The following is a 15,170-nucleotide window of genomic DNA, read 5'->3' as shown; positions in this document are numbered from 1 at the left end:
ATGCGGTGGAGGGCATCGTCGACTACATCTGGCGGGAAATTGCGGTCCTTGAAGAAGGAGGCCATCTGGGTTGTACTGTTTTGGAATTGGTCCTCCAGGGAGCAGATGCGGTGGAGATGAAGGAATTGGGAATATACTGCCTTCCTAACCTGCAATCTTCTTCCTGACCTCTCCGCCCCCACCCCACTCCGGCCTATCACCCTCACCTTGACCTCCCTCCACCTATCGCAATTCCAACGCCCCTCCCCCAAGTCCTTCCACCCTACCTTTTATCTTAGCTTGCTGGACACACTTTCCTCATTCCTGAAGAAGGGCTTATGCCCGAAACGTCGATTCTCCTGTTCCTTGGATGCTGCCTGACCTGCTGCGCTTTTCCAGCAACACATTTTCAGCTGATGCATATATGGAATGAGCTGCCAGATGAGGTGCCGGAGGCTAGTATGATTACAACATTTAAAAGGCATCTGGGTGGGTACGTGAATAGGAAGGGTTTAGAGGGATATGGGCCAACTGCTAGAAATTGGGACTAGATTAATTTAAGATATTTAGTCAGTATGGACATGTTGGACAGAAGGGTCTGTTTCTGCACTGTGTATTTCTATTAATCTATAACTCAATAACTCTGTAAGCAAGCTATTTGACCTCAGGCAGCATTGCCACTCAATGTAAAATGCTCTCTTCACTGTTTTTACAGCAAACTGAGATGAGGTCACCCTCCATGACTTTCCTCACTCACCAACAATAGTGCGTTGTGGGAGTGGGAGGATTAGTGGTTGGATGGTAATGTGGCTGATTGCCAAATTCCCACCCCCGACTCCAACTGGGCTGCACTGAATGGGAACAGGTCCCTTCCTGCTCCCAAGCCCTGCAGTACATTGTCACCCCTGCTGAAAGGTACAAGATGGCTGAAGTAAGAGCTCATTAACCCAGGGATGAAGGAGTCACACCAAATAAAACAGGGACGAAGGTGTAAATAAAATCTATCCCGGGGAATGTGGAGAGTATGGTAGGGAAGGGAAGCAAATCAACATGAAGCCCACGTGTAAAGGGTAATCATTCCTCGTGTGAAATTGTAGATGGGAATCTCTTATTTTCAATTCTTACACTATTTGCAGTTATATGTAAACAGTTTCTGCTCAGTACTCTATCTTCCGTAAGTCTCTCAAACGTTGGGAGTCAGAGTCAACGATACTTGATTTTGATTTTCTTAATTACTTTGCCATTTTACTGAGGAGGTGAGTAGCCATACTAAATAAATTAGGAAAATTGTGCAGCTCAAATATATCCAGGGAGGCAAGATGAGGTCAAGTCAGAACAGTGGAACTGACAAAAGGGCCTATAGAATGGAAATAGGCCAGAGCATTGTCCAAAATGCCAAACTCACATCGTTTCTACTTTATTTGCTGCCATAACAATTGTACTATACTCCAAAAATAAATCTATTGTGCAAACTACTGTTATGACAAGAGAGGAACACGTACTTTCTTAAATACTTCCTAATAAAGGACATACAGTTGAAAGATGACCGTGGATGTAAATTTAGTAGTGTCTGGAGAGAGAGAGTAATCCTAGAATTTCACACCAAATGAGGTGTCATAGAAACTTCAAATGAATGGACTTAAAAGGAGAAATGCACAATAAACTGAGAGGAATTTCCCTATGTGCATCTCAGACTGTGAGCAGAAAGGAGAAAAGACAGCACTCTCAGCAAAGGGATTTCTTCTTCCCTCATGTGAGGTGTGCCACTGGCAAGGCCAGCATTCAATGTCCATCCCAAATTCTCCTCAAGTGGCTCACCAAGTATTTCAGGGGGCATTTAAGAATCAACTACATCACTGTGTGTCTACAGTCACATGTAGGTCAGACTGGGCAAGGATGCAGATATCCTTCCCAAAAGGACACTAGAGAACCAGATAGATTTTTATGACAATCAACGTGATTACCGTTAGACTGGTTTATAATTCCAAATTTTGATTAATTCACATTTGACTGTCATGGTGGGAGTTAAATTCATGTCCCCAGAACATTAGCCTGGGATCTAGATTACTGGTCCAGTGCCTGGTCTCACACCATCACCTCCCCTCAGTTTTATGCAAGCCCCTTTCAAGAATACACAGAATTTAAAAACTACTTCAACCTTGGTCTATGTACTCTCGTGGAAGATGGTGTGTTAGTGAGGAGAGGAGATTGTGTGCACCGGAGGGCTTAGGTAATCTTTTGTACTAGCCTGGGTTCAATTATTACATGCTATGAATGTCATAGTCAAAGAACCACCCATTAGTTACCCCTGCATTGCAAGTAAATGTTTCTCTCACTCGGAGTGCTCAAAATCAGCTAGTCAGAAAACTCGGAGAAAGTGAGCACTGCAGATGCTGGAGATCAGAGTCAAAGGGTGTGGTGCTGGAAAAGCACAGGCGGTCAGGCAGTATCCAAGGAGAATCGATGTATTGATCATAAGCTCTTCATCAGAAAGCTAGCCATCTCAACAGGATAAAAGAATGACTCTAATGCTGCTAGTCACTGTTAAAAGGAAACCTGACAAAAGAAGTTCAACTAACCTGCCAAGTCAAGAGTCCCAATCAAGTGCTTACCTGTTAATGATCTGAAGTACTCTTCATGAGCAACCCGAAGACTGAACTCGATATCTTTTAGCTTTATCTTTTGTAGACTCATTTCTAATCTTATTATTTCTTATTGCATTTAGTAAATGAATTAATTTTATCACTAAGTCAAGAAAGCCTGCTTGAATTGGCTCCTTTACAAAAAAGCTTCTTTTGATCTAAGAGAAAGATACTCATGAGGGAAGGAATCCTGTTTATTTAAGCTCGTTGCTCCCAACTGGTGGGTGATAATGGTTTGGTTGGTGAGGGTGGGGTGGGGGGTGTTGGTTAGTAACAAGGGAGGTGAATACAGGGGTGAGAGACTGTTCATACCACCTAACTAGGGATTCTATGATTCCTGACAGTGTGGAAACAGGCCCTTCGGTCCAACATGTCCACATCGACCCTCTGAAGAGTTACCCTCCCAGACCCATTCCCCCACCCTACATTTACTCCTGACTAATGCACCAAACCTACACATCCCTGAACACTATGGGCAATTTAGCACTGCCAATTCACCTAACCTGCACATCTTTGGACTGTGGGAGGAAACCGGAGCACCCGGAGTAAACTTGCACAGACACAGGGAGAATGTCTGTGTGGAGTTTGCACAGTCACCCGATGCTGGAATCGAACCTGGGTCCCTGATGCTAACCACTGAGCCACCATGCCACCTCCAACTGTAAGAATTTGGGGCATGTCTAAAACCATAACAAATTGGGGAACCTTGCCTGGGAGTTGTTCATAACCCTACCTTGAGAGGTGTTGATACAATAAAGCATCAAATAGGATTATTGGTATTCATAGTGTCTTCACCCATGGTGGCATATCTTGAAACACTTTATCCCACACAGGAACAGCTGTGGTCTGCACTGAAAGCTGGAAAGATAGACATGGTGGTCTCTGATCATTCTCCGTGCACTGCAGACCTTAAACTGTTGCAGTCTGGAGACTTCCTCAAAGCATGGGGAGGAATTTCTTCTCTGCAATTTGGTGAGTCAGATCTGTTGGCTAAATTCAACTAGATAACACAGGTAACACACGCAGTGCTGTTTACTAACAATTGGATCGGATGGTAACACCCTTACCTGTAGCAGAAGGTGGAGTGTTCCAATTTTACTTTAGAGTTGAACACATAATGCTTCAATGCCAAATAGTGTTGCATTGTTAAATGTTGTCTTCTGTCATCCTGCCAGTTCAATCTGATGCAAAAAAGTCCCACGCTGCTATTCAAAAAAAGACTAGGGAGATCTCTCAAAATGTCTTGACGTTTATTTTATTTCAGTGGCAAAGTTTCTAGTCAGAAGATGTATGCTATCAGCCAGGGGAGTTATGAGGCTGTTCGATCTCTCTGGAAAAGAAGTGTTGAAAAGAAAAAGGAAGACCTGGAGACCACTAAAGTGAAAGAGGTCAAAACTGGTTAACTGATCCTTTAACGTTTTGTCTGAGAGACCTTGACCTTGGGTATCTACACTTAGTAATTAAACAGTGACTTACTTCACAATTAATATATTTGCCGAGAAGAACTATGGCACATCCTGGAGACATGAAACACCCTTCATCAATAATTGAGCTTCCGAACAAATGCTTAGTGTATTGTTAACATATATACCATGTATGGTCAACAAACAGACTTCACAGGTAACACATAATTTAATGTCAACATAAATGACCAAGTGTTGCATACACGTCATCATTGCAGGTAGCTAAAGGTTATGTACTATTACCACATATTAGATTAGATTCCCTACAGTGTGGAAACAGGCCCTTCGGCACAACCATTCCACATTGACCCTCCAAAGAATAACCCACACAGACTCAATTCCCTCTGACTGATGCACCTAACACTATGAGCAATTTAGCATGGCCGATTCACCTGACCTGCACATCTTTGGACTGTGGGAGGAAACCGGAGCACCGGAGACCCACGCAGATACGGGGAGAATGTGCAAACTCCACGCAGACAGACGCCTGAGGCTGGAATCGAACCTGGAACCCTGGTGCGGTGAGGCAGCAGTGCTAACTGCTGGGCCACCGTGCCGCCCCGATCTTCTTGACCATCCTGCAATTCTTTAGTTAAACCACTATTAGAAACTATTTATGTGGTAACAAATAATGGAATATGGCTTTATATATGTTATGTTTATTCAGGTGGCATTTCCCATTGTCAGACTTTGACAGTGGTAATGCATTTTCCATCCTCCGGGCGCACAGCAGAGAATGCACTAGCATTTAGGACTTGAACAGCAGGTGTTTCCTATTGTCCAAGTATGTAGTGAACACCAGCTGTTATCACCCAGAGTCTCTAAAATGTCACTCTTTTGAAAGGTCTTCCTCTGTTTTGGACCTCTGCTCGACAACGAGGATTCACTCTGCAGGACGTGGTGAACCTGATGTGTAAAAACACAGCCAGGTTGTGTGGGCTTGAGAACAGGAAAGGCTCTCTTGTTGTTGGTAAGGATGCAGACCTTGTGATATGGGATCCTGACAGAGAGTTTGAGGTAGGTTACTAAAATGTTATCAATTTCACCAAGAGGTTGCTTGTGTGTTTGAATTTAACCTCAGTAACTGAACATCATTGTTTGCAGGTGAGAGATACCTCAATTCATCATAAAAACAAGGTAAGAGTTCCGATTACAACTTATTAGCTTCTCTTCCTTTGAACTCCTTCAACTGTTTTGGGTTTGCATAATTGTCTATTAGCATTAAGTCATTACCTCAGCACTCTCTCAAAACTCCTCTCCACATGAAGAAATGTGTAATTCCATCCATAGCTAATCAGAGAACTTATAGCATTGGTTGCGGGGTAACAGATGACCACCTTGAAGCACTGATGTTTTGGGGGTCGGGGCGACATAAGAGTGGATAAAGGTGAGCCTTATGACCGAAATGCAGTAAATGAGACATACTGTATCAGGACTGACACCAACTTTGGATGTTGAATGTAAAAGCCCTAGAATATCAATAGTTTTGGTATTGAGTGTGGAGTGGGATGCCACAATGATCTAAAAGAAAAGGTAGTGATAAATCAAAGCACATTATGAAACTCTTAGACAGAGAGTGCTAATGCAAAATAACAAGTGGATTAAGCATTCTGATGCCACATACTTTGAAGGTCTGTGAATGGAAGGTAGGTTCATTCCTTCCATCTCTTACAATGATCTTTATCAGAATGAATCAACAGGCAGGCTGCTGTCAGGTTTCCCACTAGGTGCTTTCACCAAAGCAGTGAAGCAATTTAGAAGCATTTATCATGGAGCCATAGAGATGTACAGCATGCAAACAGACCCTTCAGTCCAACTCTTCGATGTTGACCAGATATCCCAACCCAATCTCGTCCCACCTGCCAGCTCCTGGTCCATATCCCTCCAAACCCTTCCTATTCATATACGCATCCAAATGCCTTTTGGATGTTGCAATTGTACCAGCTTCCACCACTTCCTCTGGCAGCTCATTCCATACAAGTACCACCTCTGTGAAAAGGTTGCCCCTTAGGACTCTTTTATATCTTTCCACCCTCACCCTAAACCTATGCCCTCTAGTTCTGGACTCCTGCATCCCAGGGGAAAGACTTTGTCTATTTATCCTATCCATGCCCTCTGTAAGGTCACCCCTCAGCCTCCAACGCTCCAGGGAAAATAGCCCCAGCCTGTTCAGCCTCTCTCTCTAGTTCATTCACTTTCGAGGCTGTCATTCTTGGATTAACAGAAAAGATCAAAAATAAAAAAGGCTACCCTCCACACCCAAGATAAACTGAAACACAAGTAACATGAGGCATGGGTCTCCTTTTGGAGAGGAAGTTGAATATTGACTAATGCACCTAACACTACGGGCAATTTAACATGACCAATTTACCTGACCTGCACATCTTTAGACTGTGGGACAAACGAGGAGAATGTGCAAACTTCACACAGACAATCACCCGAGGCTAGAATCGAACATGGGACCCTGCTCCTGTGAGGCAGCAGTGCTAACTACTGTGCCACCCTATTACAATTCATCTATCCTAAATGCTTGATACCTTATTCTGAGAACGTGACCCCAAGTTGTAAACTCTGAAGCCAGGGGAAACATTCTCCGCCTCTACCATTTCAAGACGTTTTAAGAATGTTATCCAGCAACTTGTCCATAATTCACGGCAGTCCGGTGGCTAGTGCTGCTGCCTCACAGCGTCAGGGATCTGGTTTTGATTCCGGCCTCAGGTTACTATCTGTGTGGCGTTTGCACATTCTCCCAGTGTCTATGTGGGTTTCCTCCGGATACTCTGGTTTCTTCCTACAATCCAAAGATACGCATGCTAAATTGCCCATAGTATTCAGGGAAGTGTAGATTAAGTGCATCAGTCAGGGCAACTGTAGAATAATAGGGGAGGGGAATGGGTTCAGAGGGTCAGTGTGGACTTGTTGGGCCAAATGGCCTGGAGGTATTCTCTTTAGATTCTACTCTATTAAGAAAATTGGAAGGTACTTCATTTACAAGTATATAAGTCATTCAATTCAAGACAATTATCCAAACAAATGTTTAAAAAGAAATTACTCTAATCCTGCTTCCTTTACAGTTGACCCCATATCTTGGCCAGAAACTGCAAGGAGACGTTTTTGGTACCATTGTCCGTGGAAAGATTGTATATCTACAAGGAAAGTTCTGTGACAAGCCCCTGGGAGAACACATCCTGATCAATAATGCTCAATTATGAACTGAATCAAGATTCACTTTTATGCTCTTTCCCAAAAATGCATTACTCAGAGCCCGCTTACTTCATTTCAGCACACTTGCATCCAGTATAGACAAACGTAGAAATGCGTGTTGTTGGATGCTCATGGGTGAGTGCTTGATATTTCTCTGTCTGTTATTTTCACCTGGGATTCTGGGAATAACTGCTCCACTGCTTTATATTCAAACATAAAAAGAAAGAGCTGGGAAAATGCTGCTTGTTCACCCAGCCTGTCCCACAGAATTAAGACGTTTACTGCATTTCAATACACATACTTCCACGTCTACAAGGAAGCCATATTACCTCAGAGATGGAAGATGAAAACCGATCAAAATGTGGTGAAAGGAAGAGAGTAGGGAAAAAGTCTTGAACACCATTCCAGCCCCAATTATTGTACAGGGTAACCTCTGCCACAACCACTATAAAGGTCCAGCTCTCACAAAGTAATTCAAGAAATCAATACTGACCACACACACACGAGAAATCTGTCCCACAGTTCTGCTAGTCTCTACGATATTGTGGCCACTACGGACACTTGGATATCACAGGGACAGAGATGGTTGTTGGACATTCCAGGGTTTAGAAGTTTCAAAAGGAATAGGGAGGTAGGTAAAAGAGATGGGGGACGTGGCACTGCTTATCAGGGACATTATCACAGCTGCAGAAAGGGAGGTTGTTGAGGATGGTTCGTCTCCTGAGTCAGTATGGGTGGAAGTCAGAAAGGAGCAGTCACTTTATTGGGAGTTTTCTACAGACTCCTCAACAGCAACATAGACACTAAGGAGCAGATTGGGAGGCAGATTTTGGAAAGGTGCAGAAGTAACAGGGCTGTTGCTATGGGTGACTTTAACTTCCCTAATATTGATTGAAACCTCCTTAATGCACATAGGTTGGATGGAACAGATTTTGTCAGGTGTGTACAGGAAGGATTTCTGACTCAATATATAGATAGGCCAAATAGAGGGGAAGCCATATTGGATTTGGTGCTTGGCAACGAACAGGCCACGAGTCAGTTTTCTCAATTGGAGTATTTTGGTGATAGCAATCACAACTCACTGACCTTTATTATCATCATGGACAGAGATAGGAGCAGACTGTATGGGAAAGTATTTAATTGGGGGAAGGGGAATTACAATGCTATTAGGAAGGAACTGTGGAGCATAAATTGAGAACGGATGTTCTCAGGAAAATGCGCAACAGAAATGTGGAGGTTGTTTAGGGAGCACTTGCTGATAGTGCAGGATTGGTTTGTCCACTGAGGCAAGGAAGGGATGGTAGGGTGAAGGAACCTTGGGTGAAAAGGGATGTAGAACACTAGTCAAGAGGAAGAAGGAAGCTTACCTCAGGTTGAGGAGGCAAAGATCAGACAGGGTTCTAGGGTTACAAGGTAGCCAGGAAGGAATGTAGAATGGACTGAGGAGAGCTAGAAGGAGGCATGAAAAAGCCTTGGCGGGTAGGATTAAGGAAAATCTTAAGGCATTCTATACTTATGTGAGGAACAAGAGGATGGCCAGAGTGAGGGTAGGGCCGATCAAGGATAGTGGAGGGAACTTGTGCCTGGAGTTGGAGGCGGTAGGGGAGGCCCTTAATGAATACTTTGCTTCAATATTCATCAGTGAGAGGGACCTTGTTATTTGTGAGGACAGCATGAAACCGGTTGATACACTTGAACAGGTTGATGTTAAAAATGAGAATGTGCTGCAAATTTTGAAAAACATAAGGATAGGTAAGTCCACTAAAGCAGATGGGATATACCCAACGTTAGTACAGGAAGTGAGGGAAGACCTTTGGCAATGATCTTTGCGTCCTCACTGTCCACTGGAGTAGTACCAGATGATTGGGGGGGGGGGGGCAATTGTTATTCCCTTGTTCAAGAAAGGGAATAGGGATAACTCTAGGAATTACAGACCAGTCTTACATCAGTGGCAGGCAAATTATTGGAGAGGATTCTAAAGATAGGATTTATGACTATTTAGAAAAGCTTAGTTTGAGTAGAGATAGTCAGCATGGTTTTGTGAGGGGCAGGCCATGCCTCACAAGCCTTACTGAATTCTTTGAGGATGTGACAAAACACATTGACGAATGTAGAACAGTGGATGTGGTGTATGCGGATTTTAGCAAGGTGTTTGATAAGGGTTCCTCATGGTAGGCTCATTCAGAAAGTAAGGAGGCATGGTATACAGGGAAGTGTGACTGTCTGGATAATGAATTGGTTGGCCCATAGAAGACAGACATGGTAGTAGTTGGAAAGTATTCAGCCTGGAGCTTGGTGGCCAATGGTGTTCCGCAGGGATCTGATCTGGGTCCTGTGCTCTGTGATTTTTATAAATGACTTGGATGAAGAAGTGGAAGGGTGGGTTAGTAGATTTTCTGACGACACAAAAGGGTGGAGTGGTGGACAGTGTGGAAGTCTGTTGTAGGTTTCAATGGGACATTGACAGGATGTAGAGCTGGGCTGATAAGTGGCAGATGGAGTTCAACCTGGAAAAGTCTGAAGTGATTCATTTCAATGCAGAATATAGGGTTAAAGGCAGGATTCTTGACAGTGTGGAGGAGAAAGGGATCTTGGGGTCCATGTCCATAAATCCCTCAAAGTTGCCACGCAATTTGATAGGGTCGTTCAATAGGTGTGTGGTGTGTTGGCTTTCATTAGCAGGGATTTAATTGAAGAGCTGCAAGGTTATGCTGCAGCTCTAAAGCGCCCTCGTTAGACCATACTTGGGATATTGTGTTCAGTTCTGGTCACCTCATTATAGATAGGATGAGAAACCTTTAGAGGGTGCAGAGGAGATTTACCAGGATGCTGCCTGGACTGGAGGGCATGCCTTATGAAGAAAGGTTGAGGGAGCTAGGGTTTTTTCCTATTGGAGCGAAGGAGGATGAGAGGTAACTTGATAGAGGCGTAAAAGATGAGAAGCATAGATAGAGTGGATAGTCAGAGACTCTTTCCCAGGGTGGACATGGCTATCGTGAGGGGGCTTATTTTAAGGTGATTGGAGGAAGGGTTCGGGGGAGATGTCAGATGTGGATACATGGAATGCACTGCCAGCAGGGCTAGTAGAGTAAGATACATTAGGGATATTTAAACGACTCTTAGAAAGGCACATGGATGATAGTAAAATGAAGGGTATGTAGGTTAGGTTGATCTTAGAGTAGGATAAAAGGTCTGCACAATATTGAGGGCGAAGGGCCTGTAACTGTGCTGTACTGTGCTATATTCTAGGAAATTAAGAACCTCCTATTAGCCAGCATTAAAAACATCAATTCATTAATCTCAACAACTTTCTGTCTGATAACCATAACAGTGGAAGTGCACCAAGTGAATAAGGATATTGCCCATGCCACGATCAACCATCTACTATAAACTGTAATTATTGTGATGGATTAATCAATAACCTGACTACTCCTTTTGCTTACTGGGAACAGTCCCAGTCTGAATATAATTGGGATGATATTAGTCCACCAATAGCATGAAACAGGCTCGTAACAAATCAGCATCATATTTCACACTACGTTGTTTGAACTTCAAATAAAAAATAAAAGCCTAGAATAGACTAACCATTTGTTGCTGGTGGAAACCATTACATTCATTAGGTTTCCTCTTGCTATTATGCTTTGTCATTTAAGTGAAACAACAAAATATAATCACTTCTTTCTGTAACCTGTTATGGCAGCTCATTCACAGATCAGACTTATAAACATATTATTGCAACCCATACATCAAACAACTTTAGCATAAAGAAGGATATAGATGATACATTTTCCCACCCTCAAAATGTAAAGCTCCTGTGGCTTTCCAGGATAAAGTTTTTTTTCCTGTAAGGCTGCTAATGATGTTGCATTCATATATTTACCTTTGCAAAGGGGTCAAACATCAGAAGTTACAGATTCAAAAGAATTGGTAGAATGATTTGTGGGATAATGAGAAAACTTGTTTTTCACCAAAAAGTCAACATGGATTTGAACTCACTGTCAGAGATAGTGGTAGAGGCAGAAACTGCCATCACATTTATAAAGTACTTTTTCAGATGGCCTCTTACAGTGGTGAGCTGGAGGACTACAGGTATATTGCAAGAAACCGGGATAGCTAACTTTTTTTTGATGATATCTATAACTACCTGTGGCTTCCAGAGCTTAGAAGCTCCAGCTAGCATAACCAAGGTACAACTACAAGTATGACTTTTCGTAATTGATTCATGGGCTGTGGGTTATCATTGGCTAGTATTTATTGATAATGCTGAATTAATCTTCAACCAAGTATCTTGATGAGATTTTTTGGGGCAAGTTAAGAGTCAACCACATTGCAGTGGGTATGGAGTCACATGTAGACTAGACTAGACCAGAAAAGGACATTTGTGAACCAAAGAGGTTTCTACAACAATCAACTTTGTCATCATTCGACCATTTATTTTGGATTTTCACTGAATTCAAATTTCGTGAACTGTCATGGTGGGATTCAAACCCTCATCCCAAAAGCATTCATTTCGGACTCTGGATTACCAGCCCAGTGGCAATAACACTGTCAAACTTCCTCTCCCTGACAGCAAGTCTCAGAATGGTGATGCCGATATTAAATATACAATTTAGACAGAACATTTAATATACTGTAAAATGGCCAGGGCAGAAAGGCAGATACTAAGTAGCAATTCCCTATTTTCTTTCTTGCTACTTATTGCATATTATTAAATATTCAGTTTTATGCTCGCAAAATTACCAGTCATTCTTGCAGACAATACTGTTAATTGAGCAACACTTCCAAATTCAAGTAGACCAAAAGAGTGAATTCAGTAATGTTATTTCAAGAAAATAGCCCAGACCCTAACTTTGCTAGTTGTTTTAAGCAGGTGTAGAGTAGATATTCCAAGAGTGATGCAGCTGGCCAAACCACTTTATTTACAAGATTACTGAATGAAACACAAACAAAAGATAACAGAATATAGAATAAGTTAATCTATCCAAAACTTAAACAAAAAACTTAACAGATTATCCCAACTTAATGATGCAGTTCCAAATATTTGCAACAATACCCATAAACACCCTTTGGCAAAAAAGGAAACATCAAACCACAGGGTCTTACAGGAGAGAGATAGGGAGAGAGATGTCAGTGAGATTCAGCATGGAACGCCTTCGTTCGTGTTTCTTGGATCAGCAGCCTCAAAATGACTGCTTGCTAAAAATCAAACCAAACCAGAGAATAACTGAGTTGAGAGAACTGGCTGCTCCACTTTTATTATACAAGTATTTTTTTAAACTTGAAAGTCTTTTGCCTGAGGCAGTATCAATTAGCTGTAATCAAATTGGCCTGAAATTCCATCAAACCTGGACCTTTCGGAATCGCTGCTTTTACAACCTCTCTAGAAGGAAAAAAAAATTCAAGGACAGCGTAACCTTGCTAAATGAGTAGCATCATCATAGTAAATATGCATGGAGCCTAGTCTGTGAATTAATAATCCAACTTCTAGCCTTCTCACAACCATTTGACTGAGACACAGTTCAAACCAATACAATTGATTAATTTTAGCCTTGATTTCTGCCGTCCGAATTCACTGGGTTGAGCTGGGGTCAGCTCCAGACCCAAACAACAAGCAGGTCACAACTCCAAAATTGACAACATTAAAGCCCACATTTATTCAAAGAGAAGAGCACTGAAGATCTCCTGGCTTAGGGACCTGCAAATTGGTAATGTAAGCACCATAAAGGCTATGTGTTTGCAGAAGTCCTCACCGCTGCATCCTGAATCTGACTTAGAGCAAGAGAAAGTAACAGTATAAATCAAAGTACCCTGAGTCCGGTTTACAAATCAGCTTTGCTGAATTTTCCACTCTCATTATTTCAATACATTTTAAAATTTGCAGTCAATGGAAAGATTGCATTGTTGAATGAATCTGCTACAGGGAGAAACTAATAAAGGATAGGACCAAACAATCAACTGTTTGGGTGCTAAACATCCGGAACCTTAAAGCACACTCTTTTGAAAAAATTGAGTTGGGCTCAACTATACACAACCTCAGTTTCCAACAAAGTCAACATCAGATGGATGAAAAAGCCAAGTCACATCAAAATAATGAAGTAGCCAGAAGTAAGGTGTTAAAGTTGTCTCACCCTCCAACACAGTCTCTAAAAATGACAGGTTTGGATTTAATTTAAAAACATTTCATTCTTAAACAGAATGATGTGTGCAAAAACTAAAACAGCTGGGCTAATTTAGGTGTTGCGGCATCTATGGAGAGGGAGAAACACAGTGAACGTTTCGAGTTCAGTGACTGCTCTTTAGCAGTTCTGAATCTCTCCAGCAATTTCTGTCTTTGTTTCAAATTTCCACCATCCATAGTTCTTTAGTGTTATTTTATTTATGGGAGTGCTGCTTAGAGCTACAGAGGGAAGCATGTTGCTAAACACTGGAACCCACAGACATCTCAAGTGTCTCCTGTGATATCAGTTGAGATCCATAAATGTTAAACTGAGCAGTTTTGTGGCGGAGTACTCCACGAGGATTTGGGTTTCCATTGCCCAAACATCATTGTTACATTATATGAAGAACCCTGAAAAGCATCTTAAAAACAAAGGACTCTTTCATCTCTCCAGTCTGAACAATATATGAATCAATCCTACAGTGGTTAGAGGACAGTGCAGAGTGCTGCAGTCTCCTTCAAACCTTTTGATCTCTCAAACAGCATAACACCTAAGTCACCACCTTTTATTTAGAATTGAAAAGATTATTCTCTACAGATTTTGAACATTTATGATGTAAAGTTCAAATAATCAAATATTCATAATTTTTAAAAATATATTTTACTTGAGATTTCACTACAAAAACAATTATAATTCTAACAGGGTTAAAAACTTAAATCAACAAAGCCAATACAGCAGCACAATGACGACCTGAAGCAGCACAATAGAAAAGAGAGAGGAAGGAGAGTAGGACCAAATTATTAAAACATGTCATCTGCAAAAAGGCTGCAAGTTATGAGGAGGTTCCACCAGCTTTTTTATTCTTTCAAGGAATGTAAACATTGCTGACAAGCTCAACATTTACTGTCCTCTACCCTTAAATTTATTGGCTTATCACACTTTTTCAGAGAGCAGGTTCAGAGCCAACTACATTGCTGAAGGTCTGCAGTCACATATGACTCCAGATATGGTTGGTAGATTTTCCCCTAAAGGACATGAGTGAACCAGATGGGCTTTTATAACAACTGATGGTCATCTTAACCATGATGCGTTTTCAATTTCAAATTTGATTAATTTAAATCAATAATTTAAATCCCACAGTAGGATCTGAACTCACTGCCCCAAAACATTAGCCTAGGCCTCTGGTTTACATATCTAGTGGCATTAACATTACGCCAGTCTCACCAATTTGCTAGGTAAAAACAATGACTGCAGATGCTGGAGACCAGATTCTGGATTAGTGGTGCTGGAAGAGCACAGCAGTTCAGGCAGCATCCAAGGAGCTTCGAAATCGACGTTTCGGGCAAAAGCCCTTCAGGAATAAAGGCAGTGAGCCTGAAGCGTGGAGAGATAAGCAAGAGGAGAGTGGGGGTGGGGAGAAAGTAGCATAGAGTACAATGAGTGCGTGGGGGAGGGGATGAAGGTGACAGGTCAGGGAGGAGAGGGTGGAGTGGATAGGTGGAAAAGGAGATAGGCAGGTAGGACAAGTCCGGACAAGTCATGAGGACAGTGCTGAGCTGGAAGTTTGGAACTAGGGTGAGGTGGGGGAAGGGGAAATGAGGAAACTGTTGAAGTCCACATTGATGTCCTGGGGTTGAAATTTGCTGTAGAGAATTGTATCAGTGTGCAAATACCAAGATTCTGGGTCCTTTTCATCTCTATAATCTGGTAAGGTAGAAAATCAA

General features: G+C 42.1%; 1 protein-coding gene across 3 annotated transcripts in view; it reads left to right on the top strand.

Annotated features, from left to right (window-relative positions):
- zgc:103559 (Allantoinase, mitochondrial) overlaps positions 1 to 15,170 on the top strand; it is a 43,457-nt gene that overhangs the window by 23,476 nt on the left and 4,811 nt on the right. For 2 of the 3 annotated variants that reach the window (XM_043701808.1, XM_043701807.1), the window contains exons 8-11: positions 3,455 to 3,593; positions 4,929 to 5,101; positions 5,189 to 5,221; positions 7,159 to 8,468. In XM_043701808.1, coding sequence (XP_043557743.1) covers positions 3,455 to 3,593; positions 4,929 to 5,101; positions 5,189 to 5,221; positions 7,159 to 7,296 — 483 coding nt within the window. In that variant the 3' untranslated portion in view covers positions 7,297 to 8,468. Of the gene's footprint in view, positions 1 to 3,454; positions 3,594 to 4,928; positions 5,102 to 5,188; positions 5,222 to 7,158; positions 8,469 to 15,170 lie in introns of those variants that run through there. The other variant, XR_006313352.1, reaches the window with a different exon arrangement.

Source organism: Chiloscyllium plagiosum, chromosome 13, assembly GCF_004010195.1.
Source record: "Chiloscyllium plagiosum isolate BGI_BamShark_2017 chromosome 13, ASM401019v2, whole genome shotgun sequence".
Lineage (NCBI taxonomy): Eukaryota > Metazoa > Chordata > Chondrichthyes > Orectolobiformes > Hemiscylliidae > Chiloscyllium > Chiloscyllium plagiosum.
Note: the sequence above shows the minus strand (reverse complement) of the source record. Positions and strands in the feature narration are given on the sequence as shown.